Consider the following 27,800-nt stretch of genomic DNA (forward strand, 5'->3'; position numbering starts at 1 on the left):
TCTTTTCTTAATAATTCATTCTCCTGACTCATGAAGGAGAAAAAAGGAACTTAATAATAATAGCTCAAACCATAAAAATGACGTGCCCACACTTCCCCACCTACACGGTCTCTCCTATCCAGTGCCTCCTGTGACCCTGTCTTTACCACCGTCTTACAGATGGGGGAGCAGGGATGGAGGCACCTGCCTATGGCACAGAGATCACGTGTGGGAGGGCTGCCTCTGGTCTTCCCACCTCAACTTAGCGACCTGATGCTTCCATTTCAATAGCTGCCCAGGAAAAAAGTGTGATGGTTTATCAGATCCCATGAATATCGCTCTTGTCCCCAACTTTAAACTCTGATTTGTCCACAGGAAAAATAGTTTTAATGTCCTTGATATTGTATCCTTCTAATTTTCCTCAGATTAGCTTAGATTCAGGCTACCTTCTGAAGTCAATGGGGAATGTTTGATTATCAATGTCAAATTCAAATCCAAAATGTTTCATTTGTCATTCTCCCAAAATAGGAGTATGAAATATAGGAACATTTAAAAAATTTTTTTTAACATTTATTTATTTTTGAGAGACAGAGAGAAGCAGAGCATGAGCAGGGGAGGGGGAGAGAGAGAGAGAGAGAGATACAGAATCTGAAGCAGGCTCCAGGCTCTGAGCTGTTTGTTATCACAGAGCCTGATGCGGGTCTCGAACTCACGAACTGCAAGATCATGACCTGAGCTGAAGTCGGACACTCAACTTACTGAGCCACCCAGGCACCCCAATAGGAACATTTTTTATCAGAGATGCAGTAAAATCCTTTAATTTCACCTGCACCAGTGGTTCTCAATGAAAGATTATTTTTCTCCCTAGGGGACATTTGGCAATGTCTAGAGACTTTTTTTTTATTGTTACTATTGGAGGATAGGGGTAGGTGAGAGACTGCTGTTGGTTTCTAGTAGGTAGAGGTCAAGGATACTGCTAAACATCCTACAATCCTCAGGACAGCCCCTCACAACAAAGAATTATCCAGCCTAAATGTCAATAGTATTGAGGTTGAAAAATGCTGCCCTAGAGTGTAACTAGATATGTAGCTGTTATCATTTGATATAGCAAATAACAAAGTATCATCCTTTGATAAGAAGATTATGGTTATGCTTGAAACTCTCCTTTTTTTTTTTTACTTCTGGATGGTAGTTTTATATCAGACTTACACAGTGGGATGAAACTAACTCAAAGTCTTCTTATTTTCCATTTTGTTACTTATTTTCCTTCACTGGCTCCCAAAGGCAACTGTCCCCAACGTTTAGTTCTTGATCTTCTTCTTTTTTTTTTTTTACAGTTACTTCCTTATTGAAATACATAACATCGTCTATGCAAAGTCTTTCATAAATTGGACTTTCATGCAATCCAACATCTGCATTCTTATTCATTATATATTAAAACACCTCTCATTATTTGGGATGTAATTGTTAATGCATCAGCTGGCTGCCTGCCTGCTTCTGGGTCCAGGGGAAGAAGCTGCACCTGTGAAGAGTGCTACCAACTGAAGCCTGGGAGGGCACAGCTAAGGCCTAGGCAACCATCCTCTCTGGCCCCCACTGGAAGGGATCATAGTCACATCCCACACCTCCTCTCCTCCTCAGAATGCCCTGACTTCCAAAGCTAAGGGCCCTGTAACTGACCCTCACAGGTGGGACCTCCATCTTAGCAGGGGCTCCCTGGCCATTCCAACCACTTCCTCTTTCTTATGTTCCAATCCCTTCTACCCCCCACTCCCAACCCTTTCCCCAGCAAGTGATGGTGCATAGCCAACCAATAGGAGAGACTAAGTCAGAGCCACACATGCAAGTCAAGGTGACTGGTAGAGACCAAGTCCTTTCCTCCACATTGCTCCTGGCTTGGCTCCTGTTTCAAAGTCCAGGGACCAACCAGTCTGAGAGTAGAAAAGGGCAATGCCTGAATCAGCTTCTTCAGGGCCCCAGGATGTCTGATGTCAGGTGCTCAGCCAGGATCATACTACTCTAAAGACAGTGTCTAAGAGGCAGTGTCTGACAAAGTACAAAAACTGTATAATATAGGAGCATCTGGGTGGCTCAGTCAGTTAAGCATCTGACTCTTGATTTCGGCTTAGGTTATGATCTCACAGTTTCATGGGTTCTAGCTCCACATCGGGCTCCACTCTGACTCTTCAGAGCTTGCTTGGGATTCTCTCTCTCCTCTCTCTGTCCCTCCCCATCTTGGGCTCTCTCTGTCTCTCTCAAATAAATAAACTTAAAAAAATTATAAAAATTGGGGTGCCTGGGGGGAGCCTGGGTGGCTCAGTCAGTTAAGCATCCGATTTCGGCTCAAGCTATGATCTCTCAGTCCTTGGGTTCCAGCCTCACATCAGGCTGTGTGCTGACAGCTCGGAGCCTGGAGCCTGCTTTGGATTCTGTGTCTGTCTGTCTCTCCCCCGCTCATACTCTACACATCTCTCTCTCTTTCTCTCAAAATCTCAAAAATAAATAAACATTAAAATTTTTTTTAAAAATTGGGGTGCCTGGGTGGCTCAGTCGGTTGACTTCAGCTCAGGTCATGATCTCACAGTTTGTGAGTTCGAGCCCTGCATCGGGCTCTGTGCTGACAGCTCGATCCTGGAGCTGTGATGAGATGTGTCTCATCTCTTTGCCCCTCCCCAACTTGTGTTCTGTCTCTGTCTCTGTCTCTCAAAAATGTAAAAATAAATGTAAAAAAAATTTTTTTAATTATAAAAATTTTATAATATATATTTAGCTCTTTATTGTTATTTTGAAAAACTGGACTTTAAAACTCCCTCTCAAAGACTCCTTGTATCACAGTATACCCAAATATACATTTCTTGCCTTTGTCCATTCCTGAAACTTTTTCCCAAATCTCCAAGTATCCAAAATAACTGATGAACTTTTCCTTTGGACTTCTTATCATCCCTTCAAAGCCAAATCTGAAATTAAACTCCCAAGTTGTCTTCCCCTCCTAACTTCTCTATGTCTGCTCACATTACACAATTCCTCCAGCTGTCCAATTTAAGCTCAGAGTCCCTCTCTGACAGCCTTCCTCACGTGTTCTGGCTTCTCATCCCCCAAACCTGTCAATTCTCCTTTATTCTCTCTAAACTGTCCATTTCTTCTCCACTATCACCACCCAATGCTTAAGCCCTTACTGTCTCATGAAATCTGTCCACATCCTCTCTGAAGAAATTATACCTTGTGTCAAGTGACAAAAATAATACAATTGAGCAACCAGTTTGATATCCTTTATTCAAGAGAAAGCCATTCATGGACTGGGGGAGGCAGTGCCTCACAAGCAGTGGAACACTTCCCACAGGATTTGGGCGCGAGGGCAAGTCTCATAGAGCATTAGAAGAGGCAGTGCATGGTTGGCTGGGAGGCTGGGGATTTCCTTATAAGGCTTGCATTTCCCTTTTGAAGTATTTGAGTAGCCAAAGTTGAGTTGGAGGCTTGTATGTTGAGTTTCCTTGACAAGAGTTTCCAGTAAGCACAGGCTGACTTAGGTTTAGATTTTGTGACATGGACTGGGCCACTGGTCCATTTTGTGGGTCCTGATATACAAATTAACTTTATCACTTGCATGTCTTTTGATCCACAACACTTAGCACAAATCTTAGCACTGTGTTTGCTGATTGGTTAGAATTTAAAGTAATTATTTATAGGATGTGTAAATGAGCAAACAAATGGTCTTCTGTACCTAACTGATTTATACATTTAAAAGTACTGATTTGTACTTATTTTCTCCTGCTTCTCCATTAAATTATGTGCATTGATGTCAGTATAACCTTAATGTGACCACTTTCTTTGAGTGCTTACTGTGTGCCAGGCATCCTGCTCGTCATTTTTACCTTTACTATCTCGGGTAATCCTTACAGCTCTGAGGAAGATATTATTCCTGTCATTGTTATTGTTATCATGCTCATTTAACAGTCAAAGAATCTACAATTCAATGGTACTTGGTAACTTTTCTGAGTCCATATAGCTAATTAATAGCAGAGTGGTCACTTGACGCTATATCCAAAGTCCCTGCTGTTTCTGTGCCACGTAGCTGCTTCTTGGGATTATCTGTACATTTTATTCTAAGAATCTGAGTACAGAAAAACTATTTGTGACAAGAATGTAAAAGGGCCCTCTACTATTTTCACCTAGTTTTTGCATCCTGATGTTAGGACACAAATACCGTTTAGATATCTAAATCTTCGAGCGCTTTTCACTAAGAACTGCCTTCCTCCTCAACCTCACGCTGCAGCGAGGCCACACCTAATAACACCACAGCTACCCACACCCAAGCTTGACCATTGAAATGCCATGAGGCTAATCTATCTCTGCTGGTCATGTGAAATAAAGATAAGCAAATCAGGATACATGGGGGACACGCAGGATACATGCATGGACAAGTGGAGAAAGCTAGCTGGTATTCAGAGAATACAGAATGAAGCAAACACCCAGAGAGAAGTCTTAACACGAAGCCATGTGGATCTAGGGGGCAGAAACTTAGGGTAGCTGTTAGGGTCTAAAGATTTTCAGACCCCGTTTTTTGAGAAATCCATATCATATACATTTGGGATGTGAAAATATTTTTGTCTCTACTTGTTGATCCTTTTTCATCATGGATATTTTGATTCGGAGAATCTTGTTTGCAATAGATTTTGCCCATTTCCATTTTTTAAAAAATGTTTATTTATTATTGTTGATAGAGAGCAAGTGGGGAAAGGGCAGAGAGAGGGGGAGACAGAGGATCTGAAGTGGGCTCTGTGCTAACAGCAGAGAGCCCAACATGGGGCTCAAACTCACGAACTGTGAGATTATGACCTGAGCTGAAGTTGGACGCTCAACTGACTGAGCCACCCAGGTGCTCCTTGCCCATTTCCCTTTTGAAACATTTGAGTTGCATTGATCCAGGAGCATTAATCATAGGAGTGGCACTCAGAGTCAAAACCAGAGCACAGGACTAGAAGTCTGCAGTCCAGACAAGACCTTGCCACTACCCTGCACAGACCTGGCCCAGTTACTTTATTGTCCTGAAACTACTTGCCTAGATATACAATGAGACTAATATTTGTCCTATTCTGTAGTATGGTTATCAGAACAAAATAAAGCTTATATGACAGAACTTCAAAAAAGAGTAAACTTGAAGTATTATTTTGACTCATGATTTCAAAATCAAAACAAAACAAAACAAAACTACATACTTGATGAATTTAAGTGGTTTCAAACTAGAAACAAGACCAGTATCATATCTTTAAATAACATAAAAGGATTTCTGGTATATTTGTCTTACACTTTTCTGTACTTATCAAAATATCCACAGTAATATCAATAATCTTCTTTAAAGAGAAGATAGATGGATCATAAACATGAAATTCAGCAGGTGCGTTTACCTTGCATTTATATATCAGCGCATTCCTGGTGCACCAAATGAGCACAACTTGTGATGTAATCAAATTATGATTTTAGCTGTATGTTCTTTTAACATTTTTTTCAGTGGTGGTGCTGGGAAGAAAGGTTCTTCCCTTCCTCCTACAATGGATACTTGGCAGTCACACAACTTTTCTAATCACTCTCAGATAAAAACATCTTACAGCCATATTAAATCAAAAACACAGTGTCAGTCTGGTCATTAGAATTCACAGCCCGAAGCAGTAATTAAATATCAGAACTTGTTCTGTGTTATGCCTTCTCTGCAGCTATTAGCCAGAGCTGGGACAAGGGGGGAGGGCAGAGGCCATCTTCTGCTCTTCCCATGTTCATGGTTCTCCTGGCTTCCTAGCAAAGCTTTGATCCTTCAGCTAGCCCCAGAGAGAGGGGAGATGGAGGACAGAGCATAGTCTGGTGTGGCAAGTATTGTTGCATCCGATGTTGGGGCCCCTGGATGGCAACTATTTAATGGCGACTCTTGCTTCCGTTGGTGTTTTCATGAGTTCCTTAAAGAGTCCGGACTATGGAACGTGCAGTTCCTCATCTTTCACCATTTCTGCAGTTGACAGGGATCTGGTGATCAGCTTCCAGCTTCCCACTGGGATCGCATTGCCTCCTCGACAGGTTCTGTTGGGCAGATGACCCACCTCTGGCCCACATGCATGCTCTCCTTGTCCCAGTCTTCATGGGTACTTAATTACTTCCCAAATGCAGGCCTCTCCACTCTCCCTACCCTGCCAAAGCCACATGAACTTTTTTGGTAATGCATCAGTCACATGAAGGGCATGTCAGCTCTCTAACAGGTTCATTGAAGCCCACTCTCCCTGGGCTGGAGGTGAAGAATGTAGCTCTACTCCTTGCCCACACCCTGCTTGGGTGGTGGTAGAGATGCCCATCAGCTTTTTCTAAAGTACTCTCTTTACAAATCCTCCATTCTTGTTCTACATGTTGCCTTTTTATGATATGCTCGATCTGATTTAGGGGTTTAGTAGTTGTGGAACTGGTTAGTAAAGCTTTCTGTTGTAAACTTTGTAGGTGGTAGTCTGCCTATACTCACTTTGTTAGCTCATATCTATTATATTGGTGCCTCAGTTTCAACTGAGGCCTAGAGAGTCCTATTTCAACATCCTTTTACAAGTGACTATTTGTAACAATGGCTCCCCAGTGGAGGGAAACCTGCTCTTTCTTCCAATCCACACACATTGCACAGTCTCAATATGGAGCCAGGTTAACCATCATCAAAGAAGCCTGTGACCCAGTGTGGACAAGAGGAAATAAGATAGACCCCCTATATCCTTGTCTCTTACAGTCCACTTGGACAGTTTTTAAACAGTAAGAATCTGAGTTCAGGTGCCTGGGTGGCTCATTCTGTTAAGATCCGACGTCAGCTCAGGTCATGGTCTCGCAGTTTGTGAGTTTGAGCCCCTCATTGGGCTCTGTGTTGACAGCTCAGAGCCTGGAACCTACTTCAGATTCTGTGTCTCCCTCTCTCTCTGCCCCTCCCCTGCTCATGGTCTGTCTCTCTCAGTCTCTCTCTCTCTTTCTCTCAAAAATAAATAAACATTTAAAAAAAAAGAAGAAGAAAAAAAGAATCTGAGTTCAAGACATCATACCAGATCCTCACAGTAATAAAATAAGGAAATATAATGTGGGCACTGTGTTCAGGGAAATTGTAGCCTGTTGTGAGAGCAAATGGATATATAAACAATACAAAAGAGTATATCAGAAGGCAGAGAAAGAAAATGAGGGGAGAAAGGAAGCCAACAAAGGAAACAGTGAGCAAAAGATGGGAGTGTTGAATATGAGTGAAATTTAAAACTACCAAGCTTTGGTTCTTTGGAACCCTAATGTGTAAGATCTTTTAGGAATAGACTCAAGTTAATAATCCTGCATTAAGCAGGGGGAACAAGGCCTCACATAGGGCTCATGACATTCTCTAGAAAAGCAAAGCACTTCTTTCTCTATAAAAAAGGAGCATGTATTTTGAAACCCTTGGCTTTAGAAGCAAAATGCAAACCCTGCATTAGATTATTTTTCTATCTAATTCTCTCACTGTCATCCAACTTCTCCTTTACCCTTATCAATTGCAGGAGGAAATAAGCTAACACATCAACCTTTCCATCTGAACTGGGCTTGGATTTCTCTGGAGAAAGAATACTACATTGTGGATGAAGACTCCACGTTCTTAGAAGTGACCCTCATGCGCAGAGGGTATCTTGAAGAAACATCCTTTATCAGTGAGTAAATTTGGATTGGTTGATGGTAATAGGTAACATCTAAGCTTGGAAACAATTATGAGAGAACAGATTGGAAGAGAATCAGCAACCGGTTTGGGGAAACTTCTAAAGAAAATTTATGAAATGGTGCCATAGTTTTTACTCAATGTGAGTTATGGGCTTAAATATACACTCCAACTTTTCATCCTCCTCCTCCTGTTGGGACTTTCCTGGAAGGTTACATTATTTCTCTTTCCAACCCAGAAGATGCCAGGAAAATTTCATAGCCACATTTCACAATCCCCAAGTCACTCAGTTTCTTTTAAAGTTGTTTTTAAGCATATAATACATGATTATGCTTAGTTCCAGCTATTTCTTTTGAAAAATTATTTGTGAGTACATGGTAATTATTATGTTTTGTTGTAGCTATTCTTTTGATTATATATAATTGTTTTCGCCCTGCTATTAGATTATAAATTCCTCCAAAACATGTACAGCATCAAATTTTTCTATGTTCTACAACTTGGGGTAAACAGATATATAATGACTGCATAATACATGTCATTATCATCATTAATTATTAACAATAATTTTTGTAATGATGCATTAGATTTTTATAATATCTGTAGCTGCCAAAACTTTCAGAGATCATTTTGTCTTTATTTTTCGCTAACTATTGACAAGACAGATAGGAGTGTGTTATCTTCATCTTACAAATGAGCTTCCTGAGTTTCCCAGACATTCGGAATCCAGAGACCTGCCAACATATCAAAACTATTTGGAGAGAAGCCAGGAAGGAGACGGCTGAGAACAGGCAATTAAGAAAAGACAAGCTTTTCCCTAGTCTCCTCTCCAGGCCTGAGGCTCTGGGATCAGACTGTTCCCCTAGGAAAAGAGGTCAGCATAAGAACACTCTGATTTCTGGGTGGTCCTCAGCCTTAGTCTATGCTGCGGGTTACTTTCTCAACACACAGTAGAACTTACTGCAGGAACTTCAGGTGAAATATGCCTCCTTTTTCTTTTAGGGTTCTGTCTTTATAATTCTTTATCTCAGGGATTTCTCATAGGCATAAGATTGGGGTTAGTATGTCAAGAAGTATTTTCATATCCTGCCTAAGGAAAAGACTCATCTATCTGCCCAGAACCATTTGGATGGTTATAGAGTAAACTCTTCAGAGATGTCCCCAGCCTCCTTACCTGAACCAGCCCCTACACAGGTGCTATCCCCATGTCCTGCTTTATTCTACATGGACCATCCCTGGCATGCCTCATATGTCCATCTGTCTGCTGTCTGTCTTCCTCAGTAGATTTCCAGCTCCACTAGGGCAGGTACTACATCCTGGGTAATGCCCAATTCTGAAAACAGCATGGGGCATATGGTAGTCACCCATGTATTGTTAAGTAAACTACATACAGTCAACTCTTCTGTCCTACAAAACACTACTTAAAACCACATCAACACCAAAGTAGGGAAACTTAGTGCTGCAAGAAGTCCATCTGATCCCTTCACCCCACCCCATGCTGGGGCTGGCAGTCAAAGTGAAGGAGCTAGAAGAAAACAAGACAAAGCAAAACAAAACAAACCAACTGTGGGGTTTGAATTCCTGCTCTGATACATATTGTTTTTTGTGATGCTTTAATGACCTTCAATGTCTTTATCTGTAAAATATCCATCTCAAGATTTGTAGATTAAATATGATGTGTGTAATTCAATCTCGCATAGTCCCTGGCACACATTAAATACTTAATAAATGTTAAATATCATTATTATATCATGGCACTCAAAATCAAACAGAATTGAAATCATTTGTTTATCTTCCCTTGTAAACCTCTTTTTTATATAATTTATTTATTTTTGAGAGGAGGGGAAGGTCAGAGAAAGGGAGAGAGAGAAAGAATCCCAAGCAGGCTCTGCACTGTCAATGCAGATCCCGATGTGGGGCTCAAACTCACAAACTGTGAGATCATGACCTGAGCCAAAATCAAGAGCAGATGTTCAACCGACTGAGCCACCCAGGCCACCCCGTCTTCTAAACCTCTTAAAGGGTAGTGGTGGCTGTACCTCAGCATTGCATTCTTAGCACGTCACACAGAGTGCTCACCAAATATTAAGTAGTCATGTGCCTATTCAGTTTATACAGCAGTACCCCCTACCTCTGCTTAAGCTGTGGCTAAGGACAACAGACATTCCCTCTTCCTTATTTTCTCCAATTCCAACATGTGGCCAGAGGAGGCTCTTCCTAAATATTGAGCATTCATTCTTGGTTACCAAACTAGTATTGATGCAAGCTTTCTTCAACAGTTTTTAAAAGTCAACACAAGCTCTCTTACCTTGGAAATTATTTTCACACTCTATAGATGTGGGTGTCTTTGAAAAGATACAAGATTCTCTGAGAATGAGTCAGAGGAAAGGGCAAAAGGAGCTATTCAGCTCATTTTATGTAAAGCTTTCCACAATAGCTGGTGTCAAGTCATAATATTCAATTTCATACACTGGAACAACTACAGAGTCTTCACCTTATAATGAGAACTAAAGTGATGAGGTGTGGGTATTCTTGCTGCATTAGGCCTTCTTTGGGATGTTGGAATCAAACCAAACAATCTAGAATACTGCTTGAACATTTTGTGGTGTGGGGAGGCTCTATTCAGCCTGGATAGAGTAGCACCTTTTACCCTCGTACCTCACATTGAGTACTTTAACACTGTGTTGCTGGTGTTCAGTTTCTTCAGTGAGTCGCTGATTTCCTATTTCCTCACAGACCTCAGATCTATCCCCATCTCTCCATTTTCACCAACAGCACCCTATGTGTCTGGAAAATTACTCACAATTCTCTTACAATCATAAATCACTAGATACATAAGGAATCAAGCCACGAGGAGTAAAGATCTGCATGAGAAAAAAATTAATTTAATTAATGAAAATTATTAAAATTATTAGATACAAAATATTCACTCAATAAATATTCATGGAATACTTATTACATGCCCGGCACTGTTGTAATCACCAGCAGTGCATCAGTGAAGAAAACGGCCAAAGATCTCCACCTCCATATGGTGCACACACATTCTAGTGGCTTCTTTTTTAGACTCTGAGCTCTCTGGAAACTAAGACAGTTTTGTACTCATGTCTGATAAGCACCTGGTAGAGTTTGGCACATCAGATGCCCTCAATAAATATTTGTAAAATAAATAAGTTGAAGACTGTTCTCTCTTTTTGTCACTCCTCCTTCCCTGCTTTCCTCTCACTTCCCTGTACTTCTACTTACAAATACTCTTAGCCAATAAGTATAGTTTATAAATGTCTCTTGGGAGCATTAAAAGAAGTAATTTCCATGTTATCTGTTTTTCATCAACAAAAGAATCTTCTTTGAAAGAAGAATATTTCTTCAGTCACTTGGCTTTACATTCATGGTCTCCCAATTCCTATTTAGGCATTGTAACCAAAGATGAAACTGCAAAGAAAGATAAAGATTTTAAAGGAAAGTCCCAGAAACATGTCCAATTCAGTCCTGGACAGACTACAGCCAAGTGGAGAGTGAGAATTATGTCCGACAATAAATATGAGGCTTCGGAGACCTTCCAGATCATTCTGTTGAACCCTGTCATGGCTGCACTGGAGTTTCCAGAAATGGCAACTGTTGAAATTGTAGACCCTGAAGATGGTACGTGGTTTCTCTTGATATGATTTATCAACCAGTACACATTCCTGTGTCCATTGCAGGCATTATACCTCCTCCCTCGGGCTCCATAAGCCACTGAATGTGTTCATACCATTTAGGATTTAAAGCTAAGTAGATCACTTAAAGGCAGTAATTTTTCCTTTGCCTCTTAAGGTATTTTTAAAGAAATAGAAATAGAAATTATTGAAATAGACATGACTTCACCAGCATCCCTTTAGAATATGCATAAGACCTTGTAGTTAACTTTCTACACACTCAGTAGGGCACAGCCTTGCCCCCAGATGGCTAATTCTCAGGGGTCATTCCAGGCCCACTATCTTCTCACAATTTTCTGGGACCTCCCCACCAGATCAGAGGGGCACTTTAGATATCCCTTGTCCTAGATGTGGCTTCTGGGAGCAGTCAACTTGGTTTTAGTCTGTGTTCCAAAATGTTCTGTTATAGTTGTGTATCATATTCTTGAATTCACAGATTCATTTTATTCATTTATTTGTTCATTAATACAACAAATATCTCCCAAGAGAAAGGGGAAAAAAAGTTTTAACTAATAATTGTGCTACTTCCTGCCCCTTTTTGTGAAAGAAGAATACTCCTTAAAGGAAGGTTTTAAAATTCATCTTTGAATTTTAATTAGACACATTGATTATCACAGTAGTTGAAAGAATTCAGGTGTCACCTAGAATTGCATGACTTACTACCAGGGCATAAGTCTGAGTTAAATTCACAAGAATGCATGGAGAGTCCTCTGTATTAGTATGTCCCAAAATGCATAACAGAGAACAGTAGTATAATAGAATTTCTACAACAGGGTCAGAAAGATTTCCATGGACCAACGAAATCTAGAAACTGTTTCAAATATCTTCCTTCCTTTGAAGCATCATAATTCATGCTAGCATATTAATGTTTCTAAAACACTTGCCTGTAAAGAAACCTGTTTAACTTTGTTTAACCGGTTTCTCCAAACTAGACCATGGACTTTTTTAAAAATTTATTGTCCTTACGGAAAATCCTTTAAAATCTCTTGGTTATAGTTTTCTTGAAATACAATTTGGGAAATATTATTCTATATGCTTTGCATTTTGGCAGACAAAAGTAGAAAACATTGCCCTATCACCCAGTGAACAAATAGAAAACATTGCCCCAATACCCAATCTTATCAGTTTTATTGATAACAACACTTAGACACATGAATCAACTATGAAAGCCAAATGTTAAGATACATGGCTAAAGCAGTAAGAGTTCTGAGGTGAGAAAGTAGACAGAACATCATAGTCCTAAGTGGTTAAACCTCCTGCAAGAGGGAGGGTTTGAGCTGAGTCTTGAAGAATAAATGAGATTTGTCATGGATGGAAAGGAGTAGCCTTTTCAAAGTGTGAAAATGGAGAACATATCTGAATAACCCAACATTAATGTATTTTTCCAAGTTTTTTCACATGAAATCAATAACTTTAGTTTACTTTTAGCTTCTTCCATTATGCCAGGTTTTTGAATCAAGGTATGTGAAGACAGTAGACTACCATTGGAGGGTAAAATGGAAGAAAGAAAATTATCACTTGTCTTCTTCCTCTGTAACTCAGGACCAATATTTACTTGGAGGTAGTAACTGTTGAAACTAATTTAGGCAGCAAAATAAAGAAGAAAAAAATTAACCCATAATTAACTACACAATTCAACATTGAATTCTGGGTTTTCACTTAGTAATAGTTCCAAAAGAAGAAAGTATAGTGTGCAATATTTTCCCTTCTTGCTTTCAAGAGGAAGATTCTATGCGTATATATGTTATGAAGGAAAGAACTGAAGAAGTTAAATATGGTTTGATCCTGATAGTTACTTCAGTTGTCCACTTGACGCTGTGAGTAGGAACAACCCACTTTAAATTTTTATATTTTTAAAACAAACACACATAAAGCGGTGCCTGGGTGGCTCAGTTGGTTGGACAGCCAACTTTGGCTCAGGTCATGATCTCACAGCTCGTGAGTTCAAGCCCCACGTTGGGCTCTGTGCTGACAGTTCAGAGCCTGGACTCTGCTTCAGATTCTGTGTCTCCCTGTCTCTCTGCCCCTCACCCACTCACACTCTGTCTTTCTCTGTCTCTCAAAAATAAATAAGTATTTTTAAAAATTTTAAACAAACATACATATTTAATTATACAGTGTGCATGCTTAATGAAAAGCCCTGGAAAACATTGAAAAGCCCAAAGAAAAATAGTACACACAATTCCATCAACAAGAGATGACCAATATTCATATTTCAGTGAATATTCTGGTAAGGTGTATACATGCATAAATACACACACGTGCATGCATGCAGGTGCACACACTGGACACAGCTCAGTACATTTAAGTGAGAATATTATTTTTAAAAATAAGGATATGAGCATATTAACTATAATTAAAATAAAAAGCCTGATTAAAAAAATTAAGGGTAGGACCAGCAACTTATTTTTCTCAAAATATTAACTGGCCAGGTTCTTCCACACAATATCTGTCCAATAAGTGTTGAATAAAATTTTTGTTGAGTAAAGCAGGGAAAAAATTTTTCTGCATTAATGAATTAGATTACCTGACCATTAAAAGCATTTAAAAAAATAAGCAGTAAAAATAAAGTAAGGGCAGAAATGTGTGATCTCTATATAAAAGACCTAAAATTTGACCTCAAAAAAAAAAAAAAAACCAAGACACAATTTCTGCAAGATTTTCCTTTCCATTTTAGTGCTAGCTTTCCTTTTTTAACCTTTCAAAAGACTCCTAAACCCAATTGTGCTGCCTCTCCAGCTCCACTTAATAATAAACATTTCCTATTCCCACTCTATTTCATGTAGTCATTTGTGTTGGAGAAATATAGGGGGCAAAGACTATGTATATTTCTACTCAGGTTAAAATATCACCAGTATCACAATCCAACTGCAGTCTTGCTAAAGAGTCTTCTACCATCTTTTCTAGAATCAACAGTTTATATTCCAGAGGCAGAATACAAAATAGAGGAGCATGTTGGAGAACTTTTGATTCCTGTAAGGCGGTCTGGAGATTCTAGCCAAGAACTGATGGTCATTTGCTCTACACATGAAGGTATGAGGCTTTGTGGGGTACAGATACCCAGGAATAAGATTCTTAGGATTGTGGGATGTGGGGAGTAGCTGAGTGGTGAGTCAAGTGCTTCGGGAGGACCGGGAAGCCTGGACCAGCCCCTGCTCTGTGCCCTGCTGCTTGACAACTTTGTAATCACATGCAGGTGCCCTAACTCCTCTGGAGCTGGTCTCATCAAACAAGGATAAAATTTTACTCAAAATTGGTATGAAAGCGAATGTTGTGACTACCTCATGAAGTTTTTTGAGGGTCAAATGAGATATTTTATGTGGGAATAGTTTAAATATGCTGGTGGAAAATATAAATAAGGGATTCTTAATTTTAATAGCTAGCATTGCATTGAAGAAACAACGTAAAGTAGTCCATATGTACTATTCAATCTCTTCTCTCTCCTCACCCCCAACAATTAAAAATACTCCCTAATTATGGGCCCGGGTGTCCTCACACCTCAAAATAACATCCCATTCTTTCTGACCTCTCCACTTCTATACAGTCAAAATTGAATTGTCCTCTGTCCAATCCCTCAAAGTCATATTTTCTCACTCATTAGAACTATGTAATAAGCAAAAAGGATGGACCTATAAGAAGACCACGCAAATGAGAAAAATAAGCTGTAAAAATAAACTACATTTTTCTATGTTCACACTAGTAGTTCACCTCTGACACCAGATGTGTGCAAGTTTTTCCCACACCAAACAATTCTCCAGTTTCTATGCACACCAACTGAGTACCCTAAAATTCAATTCTGATGCCATCTACCTGGAGATAACACAGACCCCAAAGGGTAAGAGCTCCATCCCGGAAGACTGCCTCCATTTCAGACACCTATGTCAAGTTTGGGCTGTTAAGGTTGTTACCTGTGTTTCTGAATTACTGGGTATCAATTAGAAGTTCCCACCACCCCTGTTTGGGTTTGAGAATTTTCTAGAACAGCTCACAGAACTCAAGAAACCATTTACTTACTAGATTACATGTTGTAAAGGATACAACTCAAGAACAGCAGATGGAAGAAATGCACAGGCAAAGTATGTAGGAAGGGGCACAGAGCTTCCTTGTCCTCTCTGGGTGGGTCACCTTCCCAGCACCTAGACATGTTCGGCAACCCAGAAGCTCTCTAACTCCTTTGTTTAGAGTTTTTATGGAGGCTTCATTACATAGCCATGATTGATTAAATCATTGGGCATTGGTGATTAAATTTTCTTCCAACTCCTCTCCCCTCCCTGGAGGTTAGGGAGTAAGGCTGAAAATCCCAACCCTCTAATCACTGGTTGGTTTCCCTGTCAACCAGTCTCCATCCCAAGGCTATCTAGGAGCCCTCACCTCTAGTCATCTCTTTAGCACGCAAAAAGACACATCACTTCAAAGATTCTAAAGGTTTAAGGAGCTTGCGTACCAGGAAACAGGACAGAAACCAAATATATATTACTTATTATGTCACAGGCTAATTTATTCAGAGCTCACCATAGCAAGGGGATCAGCCACCATCACTTGCATTTGGCAGAGACTCAAAGACAGGCAGAGGATTGAAGTGCTTTATTGTGGAAAAAAAGGAAGCTATTCCTTGATTAGAGGCTTTTGGCATAAGGAGGCTGAGGGTCTGCATATTAGATTAAGGAAGTATATTTGGCTTTCTCTGGTTGGTCCTAAATTGGAAGCTCGGGCAAAAATTAGAGAAGCTGGCAGTTACTAACTCCTGACCATTTGAAGCCAATTGTTACAGTGGTAGTGGTTTCACTTCCTAGACTGGTTGCTGCAGAGAGATGGTGGGTCAGATTCCTATTTTTATATATGGTCTGACCACTCTCTGTTCATATATCCAATCTGTCCACATCTGTGCTCACACTTGCTAAACATCCAACAATGCACAGCACAGCCCCCACAATTAAGAATTATATGCCGAAAACATTAGTAGTGCCAAGGTTGAGGAGAGGAATGAGAATAAGTTCTCCTCTGCCCCGAGGACAAGGAATTTGGCAGTAAGCAGATAATTCATTTTGAGATTTTCAAAGCCAACTACAAGGACAAGCCCCTGTAGTACATCTTTACGATCTTCATGTTTGTGTTCAGCTGTATGTCTAGAGATGAACTGCCCTGTCGCCTATTCTGTAACTAAGAGTGCCCTCTTGAAGGGATCAGCTGCACTGCCAGCTACATGTAACTTCAGAATCTCTTAAGTTTTAACCTGCTGTTCCCCCATGTGGGAAGTGAAAAGCAACAAGAAGAAATAATAAGGTGAGACAGCCTTTGAGGTCCTTGCCAGGTGATCCCTGGAAGGCTATGCTTCTCTTTCTCTCCCAAGTCCACACAGGGCTCTGGTTGAAGTCTTACAATGAATGAGGACCTGGGCGTACAGGGGAGTGGCTGTAGGTGGGCCAAGAAGCTGATGGAGAAAGTGCACTCATTCTCTGCTCCACGCTTCCAGATTGGCTTCTGATACAGTGGCATATTCTCTGTCCACACCCATACTGTCTGGAAGACAATGATTCTAGAGTTTCCCAGATGTAAATAAGAGGAATGAGTTGGTAAAGAGCCCAACTTGGAAGATCAGTTGCAATTGCTAAGTTGGAAGAGACTGCCAATGTCTGCCCATCCCTCTACTTCTGGAACGAGCTACATTGTAGAAAGACAAGCAGAGCAAACTAAGAAGTTCAGAAGATTTGGCAGTGAGCCAACTAAAATAAGGGGATGCCTCCCCCCAACATGGGAGAAGCTACACCCAGATCTAGCTTCCCGTAGAACTCTTCAATGGGACCCAACTTCCAATAAGGTCTCTAGGTTCAAGACTGGGAGTCCCAGAAAACTGTCTACCTAGCTGGCACACAACTCAGACTGCTCTGCACCTGAATCTTGACCCACACAAAAGACAATTCTCATGCTTTCAGTAAAAAAAAAAAAAAAATATTTTCTTCCATTTTGAGTTTATTTTTGTGAATGGTGTAAGAAAGTGGTCTAGTTTCATTCTTCTGCATGTTGTTGTCCAGTTATCCCAGCACTATTGGTTAAAGAGACTGTCTTTTTTCCATTGGATATTCTTTCCTGCTTTGTCAAAGATTAGTTGGCCATACTTTTGTGGGTCCAACTCTGGAGTCTCTATTCTATTCGATTGGTCTATGTGTCTGTTTTTGTGCCAATACCATGCTGTCTTGATGATTACAGCTTTGTAGTAGAGGCTAAAGTCTGTGATTGTGATGCCTCCCACTTTGGTCTTCTTCTTCAATATTACTTTGGCTATTCAGGGTCTTTTGTGGCTCCATACAAATTTTAGGATTGCTTGTTCTAGCTTCAAGAAGAATGCTGGTGCAATTTTGATTGGGATTGCATTGAATGTGCAGATTGCTTTGTGTAGTATTGACATTTTAACAATATTTATTCTTCCAGTCCATGAGCACAGAATGTTTTTCCATTTTTTTGTATCATCTTCAATTTCCTTCATAAGCTTTCTATAGTTTTCAGCATACAGATCTTTTACATCTTTGGTTAGGTTTATTCCTAGGTATTTCATGATTCTTGGTACAATTGTGAAACTCCACACCCGAAAAACAAATAATCCAGTGAAGAAATGGGCAGAAGACATGAATAGACACTTCTCTAAAGAAGACATCCAGATGGCCAACAGGCACTTGAAAAGATGCTTGTCACTCCTCATCAGGGAAGTGCAAATCAAAACCACACTGAGATATCACCTCACGCCAGTCAGAGTGGCTAAAATGAACAAATCAGGAGACTATAGATGCTGGAGAGGACATGGAGAAACGGGAACCTTCTTGCACTGTTAGCGGGAATGCAAACTGGTGCAACCACTCTGGAAAACAGTGTGGAAGTTCCTCAAAAAATTAAAAATAGATCCTATGACCCAGCAATAGCACTTCTAGGAATTTATCCAAGGGATACAGGAGTGCTGATGCATATGGGCACTTGTACCCCAATGTTTATAGCAGCACTCTCAACAATAGCCAAATTATGGAAAGACCCTAAATGTCCATCAACTGATGAATGGATAAAGAAATTGTGGTTTATATGTACAATGGAATACTACTTGGCAATGAGAAAGAATGAAATATGGCCTTTTGTAGCAACGTGGATGGAACTGGACAGTGTTATGCTAAGTGAAATAAGTCATACAGAGAAAGACAGATACCATATGTCTTCACTTTTATGTGGATCCTGAGAAACTTAACAGAAGACCGTGGGGGAGGGGAAGGGGTAAAAAAAAGTTACAGAGAGGGAGAGGCAAACCATAAGAGACTCTTAAAAACTGAGAATAAACCGAGGGTTGATGGGGGTTGGGAGGGAGGGGAAAGTGGGTGATGGGCATTGAGGAGGGCACCTGTTGAGATGAGCACTGGGTGTTGTATGGAAACCAATATGCCAATAAATTTCATATTAAAAACATTTTTTAAAGAATAAAAAGGCCAGGGTTTTCCCCTTGGAGAACAAAGCCCCGGTGTTCATGATCACATCCTGACTCTTGCACATCCTTGTGGAACAAGAACTTATAAATCTGTATGTGCATTTGAGTGGCATCGTGGTATTTATCTTCATCTAATCCCCACAGATACTTAAAAGTCTCAGGGGATGAAAGTTTAGTTTGGTCTTTTAAACCTTATAGAAGTCTCATTAAAATAAATCCTTACCCATTCTTATTTTCATGAATAAAATACACATAAGCTCTATAAACAGTGGAATGGAAAGCAAACTCACGCTTTGTACATTAGTAGGAATTCACAAATATTAGAACTGTATTACACTTACAGATGTAGATGAAATGAGTGGATGAAATGAGTGGCTAGTTTTATGTTGTACTTTGATGGGGATGTCACGTTCCCACCATTAAAGTTTCAGTCTGCCATGTCATTGCCTGAACTTGCTACCTGCCCGATTTGTGCATCATCAGTATTCTCACACAATGATATGGGGGCATCGTACTTTAAAGAAATTCTTGGGGTGCCTGGGTGGCTCAGTCGGTTGAGCATCCTACTCTTGACTTTAGCTTAGGTCATGATCCCAGGGTTGTGGGATCAAGCCCCACATGAGACTCCAACCTGAGCATGAAGCCTGCTTAGTATTCTCTCTCCCTGTCCCTCTGCCCCTCTCCCCTGCTTGCACTAAATAAGTAAATATTTAAAAAATTTATTTGGGAGAAGAAGAAGAGCTGAAGGAATAAACTCTCTCGATGAGTGAGAACTATTACTCCCTAGAGAAATGTCTTAAGCTCAAAGATACCTTGGGAAAGGATGTGTGCAAATTAGTTCTTGGCCCTGTTTTATTGTCAAGATAGATGATATCCATCTTTTTTTCTCAGTTACATCCTTGTTAGGAAACTGCTCTTACTGGGAGAAAAAAAAAAGGCGAATGAAGAGCAAACCACAGAACCTAAAACCAACATCCCAGGACTGGTTCTGAACCATCCTGTGGTTTTGGTCAGCCCCAAGTCAAATATGTTGAGGTTTTTAAATGATCAACTTTCTCCAGTTGTAAGGGACTATGTGGTAAGCCACAAGCCACGGCCCAGCCCCACTTCTCTGATTGGCTTGTTTCTCTGGGTCATGTTAGGAGGCAGAAAGCAAATTATTCTGAGCAGGTTCCAAGTACATCCAAACAAAAGACCTTCTCTTTTTTTTTTCTTTAAAAAAAGTATTCTGGGGGCACCTGGGTGGCTCAGTCGGGTAAGCATCTGACTTTGGTTCAGGTCATGATCTCACAGTTCGTGAGTTCAAGCCCCTCATCGGGCTCTGTGCTGACAGCTCAGAGCCTGGAGCCTGCTTCAGATTCTGTGTCTCCCTTTCTCTCTGCCCCTGCCCTGCTCACACCCTGTCTCTGTCTCTCAAAAAGTGAATAAACGTTAAAAAAAATTTTTTTTTACTTCTGTTTCTTTGAGTATAAGTATGTTTGTAGTTTATAGGAGTTATACCTTGCATTTTGGAGGGGGGGGGTCCTTTGGATCATTCAGAAGTTCCTTAACTGTAGGCTTGCTGGGGGTAAACTCCTTCAGTTTTTCGTTTATCAGAACATGTTTTTACTTCAACTTCCATCTTGCAATTCTAGGTTGACGGTTATTTTCTTCCGGCATTTTGACACTTCAGCATCTTCCAGCTCCTTGTGCTGTTGTTGAAAAGCCTGCCCATGGTCTAAAGTCATCTTTGCAGTGATCTGTCTTTTCTATGCGTTCAAGATCTTCTCACATTTGTTTGGCTGAATCTGTGAAGGATCTGAGGGCTTTACTTGAGGATGCTTTCCTCCAAGGAAGATTTGTGTTGCTTCTTCCAGGATGTAAGAGCAGCGCTGACCCAGAAACACTCCTGCTCCCCTGCATCCCCAGACTTAATTGTACGGTTTCAGATTCTGCTCTCTGATGGAGCCTCGGCCCGGGGCCCAGTGTCCCCTGAAGTGTGAGGCTGCACTTGCTGTCAGGATGACACCAGCTTCCGAGTGGGATTCCCTTCTCTAGCTTTATGGCATTTGGGGTTTGGGGGCTTTAAGATCTTGCTTTTGTTTTATTCTGGCCCTGGTGATTTTCCTTATTCCTATGAGCATACAAAAGTTAGAATACTATTTCCTCTAGATGATTGTAGTGGGAGAGCACCCCGGTACACCCCAGTAGTCAGCCAAACTACTGGTAACTCTTCTAGACTCTTCTAGACAGAGCTTCTGGTGCTGCTCCAGCCCAGGCTTTCCCAGCCTTCCTTTCATTCCACTTGCTCCTGCACCTCCCCCAATCATGGACCCTCCTGGGCATGAAATGAACTGTGCCTGGGGCTTCTGACAATAACCTGCTTCAACCAGGAGTTAAATGCTGCTTTTCTAAAGAAGAGTGACTTTCTGTCTTGCTGCCCTATTAAAAAAATCTATGTTAAATGAAATTTGTATGTTTAAAAGAATTTACTGGGGCGCCTGGGTGGCGCAGCCGGTTAAGCGTCCGACTTCAGCCAGGTCACGATCTCGCGGTCCGTGGGTTCGAGCCCCGTGTCGGGCTCTGGGCTGATGGCTCAGAGCCTGGAGCCTGTTTCCGATTCTGTGTGTCTCCCTCTCTCTCTGCCCCTCCCCCATTCATGCTCTGTCTCTCTCTGTCCCAAAAATAAATAAACGTTGAAAAAAAAATTAAAACAAAAAATAAATAAATAAAAGAATTTACAATTAAATACTATAATAACTAAAGATAATGTGGGGAAGTAAAAGATGCCCCATCAGGAGATGAATATTTTACTTATGGAGAGTCAATCAGGGAGTTCTCTACCTCAATTTTCTCATTGATAAAGTGCCCTAGCCACCTCAGAAAGTTATCAAATACTGTAATATAGTGATTCAATTAACCTGTAGTGTAGTTTCTTGATAGAACTTTCTCTGACTTTAAGTACCATCTATGATTTTTATAAAGCAAATGTACTATGTAGCTGCAGAAACTGAGCCATATAGTCTCTGTAAAGAAACGATTTTTTTTTAAAGACTTCATAGATTCTCCCACTCCTAGTGATGTCTGAACAAGAGACATATTATAGGAGAGCCTTCTCTAATATTCCTTGCAAGAATGCTATAGAAAAACCACTGGTCAAGTGGCCTAACAAGACTTGAGGCTCAGTTGCTAAAGCATCTTTTTGAAAACAACCTGGAACCACATTCATGCTCCTTGGACATGCTTTATTATTAAAAAAGAGATATGTACAGACTATTGCCAAGGAACCTGATCTTATAACTCAGGTTATATTTGATGTTTTCAGAACAGAATTTTCTCTCTTAATTCCTGGGGATCTTAACTTGCTATCAATAAAACAGAGCTTTAATTTTTTTTAACTAAAATAAATACCAGTATTCTCTCTTCTTGCCTGTTACACATAACTGATCATTGGTTTTCCAAAGTTAAATTTCCAGAATCCTAGGAAGAATGGACCACTTAAATGAACTGATTTTTTTTTTATTAAATGAGATATAAATTAGACTACCTTTCTCTATCAATGCTTGTTGTTTTAAATTTTTTAAAAAAACATGCTAAAATATATTGTTTTACTTTTGGTTTGAGTTGAGTTTCACAGCCAAATGATTTTCAATAACAATTATATTTTAATCTTTCATTGAACCCAGAAAGCTACCTAATTACACGAATGTCTATTTCCCAAGTGGATCCGCCACCCGAAAAAATTGAACAGAAAGGGGGAAAATCCCAATCACTTTTGTTTTATGAACTATGATAAATCCTTATTTGACTATTCACTAGACAAAATATATTGAGAAAGAGATTTCATAAAGACAGCTGCTATTTAATAAAGATAGCATTAGATACTTACTATGCAAGTCCAGTGTATATCTGCTTTTGGTATTTATCCTGAGGAGCTAAATGTGCAGTTTCTGATAAGGATGTTTTCTCACTTCAGCTGTCATATCAACATTCTGCATGCCAGACGACTAGGGAAAATTTTTAAAAAGTGTATTCTCCAATGTATAATCCCTTTTAAACTTTGGGCTGTTAAAAAAGCATCTCAAAGGTTGTTTTTTAATCTGATTATTGAAAGAGTCTATTGCTTTTCCCCATTTTTTGTGTATATCCTGAAGGCTAAAAAGTCTCCCTAATCAACAGAGTGTCTCATTGTGTTCCTGTGAACTTTCTGTGTTGTAGGCACTTACCTCTCTATTTAGTTGGGGAGGGCCTCTCTCTAACACTTCTTGATAGCCCTGTCTTTGACACTCTGGGAACCAGCCTCTCCTTCCTGACTTGGCTCACAGAACTCTTCCAAGCATGGAGTTCACAGGACTGAAGTGGGAGGGAACATCATGAAGGAATAAATTTCAAACCACAGGCTGGAACTGGAGCTTGGCTGGCTTCCCCAGCAAATGACAATCCCCCAGGATAGCTATCCACGCCTAGAAGTTACTGCCCTCTGCCTTTGTAAACATGTTTTATTTCCATCAATCCCTCCAGCTCTAACCTTTATTTTTAGGTTCCCAGAATAAAAAAAAAAAAACAGTCAATTTGCTACTACCTGATAATTCTAAAACTTGTGCTATTGAAAAATCATCCTGAAACATTTTGTGCGTTAGTGCCCTTCCGAGCAAAACCTATGAAGTCAATTTAGGAATCTTCACTTTCTGACAAGCTGTGTGTATACATGAAACACACATTCATCGATATCAACTTATATTTATATCAATGCACATTGGCAAGAAGGCAGTGGGCATTGGTGTTAGCCTGTATATATGCATATATCATAGCCACAAATAAGAAAGATACCTGCAAAACTAGAATGTCCAGTTCAGAAGCTCACTGTCATATCCCCATAGTGTGGTGAGAAATATTTATTCTTTTCAAAAAGTGCTTATTTAATAGAGTAATGTTACAGTCTTTATTCTACCTAAATCTGGTCTGCCTAAGTCATTTAAATTACTGTAACTACTTTTTACTCTTTTAGCTCTAAACCTGTTGTGTTGATATTTTTTTTTTAATACTGCAGAAAAATATACTGACTTGAACTCTTGGTGGGGATTATAAAATGGTACAACGGCTATGGAAGTAGAGAGGTTCCTCAAAGAATTAGAAATACAACTGCTATATGGTCCAGCAATTCCATTTCTGGGGATATATCCAAAGAAGTTGGAAGGAATTGAAAAGATATTTGCACACCCTTGTTCATAGCAACATTATTCACAGTAGCCAAGGTGAAGCAATCCAAGTATTCATGGACAAATGGATGGATAAACAAAATGTGATTTATATGTACAATGGAGTATTACCCAGCCTTAAAAAAGAAGAAAATTGGGGCACCTGGGTGGCTCAGTCAGTTAAGCATCCGACTTCGGCTCAGGTCATGATCTTGCAATTCGTGGGTTCGAGCCCCGTGTTGGGCTCTGTGCGGACAGCTCAGAGCCCGGAGCATGCTTCGGATCCTGTGTCTCCCCTCTCTCTGCTCCTTCCCCACTTGCACTGTGTGTGTGTGTGTGTATATCTCTCAAAAATAAATAAACATTAAAAAAAAGAAGAAGAAAATCCTATCACATGCTACACCATGGATAAAACCTTGAAGACATTGTGCTAGAGGAAATAAGACAGTCACAAAAAAGAGATAAATACTGTGTAATTCCACTTACATGAAGTACTTAGAGTTGAAAATTCGTGGTGGTTGCTGGAGACTGAGAGGGGAGGGGAAAATGGGGAGTTGCTATTTAATGGGTATAGAGTGTCAGTTTTGTAAGATGAAAAAATTCTAAATATTTCACAATAATGTGAATAAACAACACTATTGATATGTACACTTAAAAATGGTTAAGATGGTAAATTTTAGGTTATTTTTATTTTACCACAATAAAAAATTGCACTAATTCCCAGAAATCCTACTCCTAAGTATGTCCTCAAGAGAAATAAAATTATATACCCATTCAAAGACCTGTACTAGAATATTTATAGCAGCATTATTCAGAAGAGCTAAAAATGGAAAACAACCCAAATTATCAAGTGGTAAGTAGAAAAATAAATTGTGGCATAGTCATACAACGGAGAATACTATTCAGTAATAAAAAGGAAAAACAAAAACCTGATGAATCTCAAAAACATTGTGCTAAATGAGAGAAATCAGACACAAAAGAGTAAGAACTGTATATTTCATTTATATGAAATTCTCATAAAGGCAAGTAAATCTGTAGTGACAGAAAACAGATTAGTGGTTTCTAGGGCTGGGAGACAGGGAAGAAGAAGGATTGCCACAGGTATATGTCATCTTTTATGGGTGGATAAAAATGTTCTGTATTATGCTTGTGGTAATGGCTACATGACTGTATACATTTTTCAAAACTCATCAAATGGTACGTTTAAATTTGTGAATGTTAATGTATGTAAATCATTACAATAAAATTTAAAACACAGTGCATCTAAACTGAAATCTTCCAATCAATCCTGTACTTCTTCTAAAATAACTAGTAATTTGGGGCGCCTGGGTGGCGCAGTCGGTTAGGCGTCTGACTTCAGCCAGGTCACAATCTCGCGGTCCGTGAGTTCGAGCCCCGCGTCGGGCTCTGGGCTGATGGCTCAGAGCCTGGAGCCTGTTTCCGATTCTGTGTCTCCCTCGCTCTCTGCCCCTCCCCCATTCATGCTCTGTCTCTCTCTGTCCCAAAAATAAAAAAAAAAATAAAATAAATTAAAAAAAAACGTTGATAAAATAACTAGTAATTTTGTGGCTGCATTTTGGTGCCACGCAAGGAACTCTAGTTAGGGCGTGAAGAGTCGGATTACATAGACAGTACTCTGTAGCTCTGTGGCTATGGGAAAGGGAGAGACAGGAAGACATCTGTACCACGACCACGGCATGGACTCTCTGATCCTAATTTCTCTGCATTTCAGTGTTCCCATCTGTAACATGAACGAATTAAGCTAAACCAAGCCTAGTATTTTGTGATCCTTCAGTTTATTTAGCCCCTAATTTAACAGAACTTATTCAGTATGTGCCCTATTTAAAGACCACTAACTGTGAAATAACTGTTCTGAAAGCCTAAGTACAATATTAATAACTATGACTGTCAGAGATAAGTGTGATTTATAATTCAGATAGCATTGTACTCCATGCCGTTACCTAAAAATAGTTTGAAGAACCAGTGGGGAACAGGTTTCCTACTGGGAATTCCATTTCTTCTCACCTTCTCTGTTCATCTCATATTCCTACAGGTTCTGCCTCAGGCTCCATTCCTTCAACTGCATTATCTTTCTCTGACTACGTCTCCCGTCCAGAAGATGGCGCCAGCATCCTCCACTTTGACAAGGATGAGGCTGAGAAAAGCTGCCGGGTCTTGATCATCGATGACTCCCTCTATGAAGAGGAGGAATCCTTCAGTGTTTCACTGAGCCTGCCAGTGGGAGGGCGACTGGGAGCCCAGTTCCCCACCACCAAGGTGGTTATCCTGGCTGATCCTAATGATGGTAAGTCCATTTCCTGCTTTCAACTCTTTTTTTTTCCCTAGGTAACCTGCATGATTCTTTTTTTTTTTTCAACTTTAGCTAATTAACATATAGTGCAGTATTGGGTTCGAGAGTAGAATTCAGTGGTTCATCATGTCACATACCCAATGCTCATCACAATAGTGCCCTTTTTAATACCCATCACCCCGCTAGCCCATCTCCCACCCACCCCTCTCTGTCAACCCTGTTTGTTCTCTATCATTGAATCTCTTGTGGTTTGTTTCCCTCTCTTCTCTCCACCCCCTTTCCCATATGTTCATTTGTTTTGTCTCTTAAGTTCCACATGAGTGAAATATTTCGTGTTCATCTTTCTCTGACTGACTTATTTCACTTAGCATAAATAGATCTATGTCATTGCAAATGGCAAGATTTCATTCTTTTTGATGGCTTAGTAATATTCCATTGTGCATATGTGTGTGTGTGTGTGTGTGTGTGTGTGTGTACCACATCTTCTTTATCCATTCATCAGTTGATGAACATTTGGGCTCTCTCCATAGTTTGGCTATTGTTGATAGTGCTGCTATAAACATTGGGATGTATGTACCCCTTCAAATCTGTACTTTTGTATCCTTTGGATGAATACCCAAAGATGCAATTGCTGGATCATAGAGTATTTATATTTTTAGTTTTTTGAGGAACCTCCATACTGTTCTCCAGAGTGGCTGCTCCAGTTTGCATTCCCACCAACAATGCAAGAAGGTTCCCCTTTCTTCTCATCCTTGCCCATACCTGTTTTTTCTTGTGTTGTTAATTTTAGCCATTCTGACAGATGTGAGGTGATAGCTCATCATAGTTTTGATTTGTATTTCCCTGATGATGAGTGATGTTGAGTGTCTTTACATGTGTCTGTTAGCCATCTAGATGTCTTCTTTGGAAAATGTCTATTCATGTTTTCTGCCTATTTCTTAATTGGATGTTTGTTTTTCAGGTGTTGAGTTTGGTAAGTTCTTTACAGATTTTGGATACTAATCTTTTATCAGATATGTTGTTTGCAAATATCTTCTCCCATCTTGTAGGCTCCCTTTTACTTTTATTAACTCTTGGCAATAACTGCCTTATTATTACATTGTCCTTCAACAGTTGAGAGATAAATCTATTTGATGTTCCTTTCTCCAAAGACTGTGAGTGGCTTGTCAAATACATAGATATCACCAACCCCAAGAACAAAAAAAAATTCAGGAAGATAAAATATTTGTGTATGAATTTATTAAAAAAAAACAGCCTAAGGATGTGACCCAAGACTTAGAAAGAAGCCAAGAAGAGGACCAAAGTTAAGTATCTGATTCTCCAACCTGGATTGCCCACAGTGACCCTCATCTTAGCAGCATAAGGGGGCTTGCTCATAACAATAAGTACATGATTCTTCAAATGGTACAAGGGTACCATGGAGCTCCCATGTCTAGGCATCCAGACTTTTCTTCCTACCCTATGTGACGAAATATTTGGCTCTAGTTCCAGGGTATCC

At 40.0% G+C, this 27,800-nt stretch overlaps 1 protein-coding gene across 1 annotated transcript in view; it reads left to right on the top strand.

Moving 5' to 3' along the window:
* FREM3 (FRAS1 related extracellular matrix 3) overlaps nucleotides 1-27,800 on the top strand; it is an 83,988-nt gene that overhangs the window by 42,386 nt on the left and 13,802 nt on the right. The window contains exons 3-6 of the mRNA XM_003984978.4: nucleotides 7,512-7,658; nucleotides 11,069-11,299; nucleotides 14,260-14,385; nucleotides 26,045-26,296. Of these exons, the coding sequence (XP_003985027.2) occupies nucleotides 7,512-7,658; nucleotides 11,069-11,299; nucleotides 14,260-14,385; nucleotides 26,045-26,296 (756 nt within the window). The remainder of the gene's footprint in view (nucleotides 1-7,511; nucleotides 7,659-11,068; nucleotides 11,300-14,259; nucleotides 14,386-26,044; nucleotides 26,297-27,800) is intronic.

The sequence above is a fragment of the Felis catus genome, chromosome B1 (genome assembly GCF_018350175.1).
Source record: "Felis catus isolate Fca126 chromosome B1, F.catus_Fca126_mat1.0, whole genome shotgun sequence".
Lineage (NCBI taxonomy): Eukaryota > Metazoa > Chordata > Mammalia > Carnivora > Felidae > Felis > Felis catus.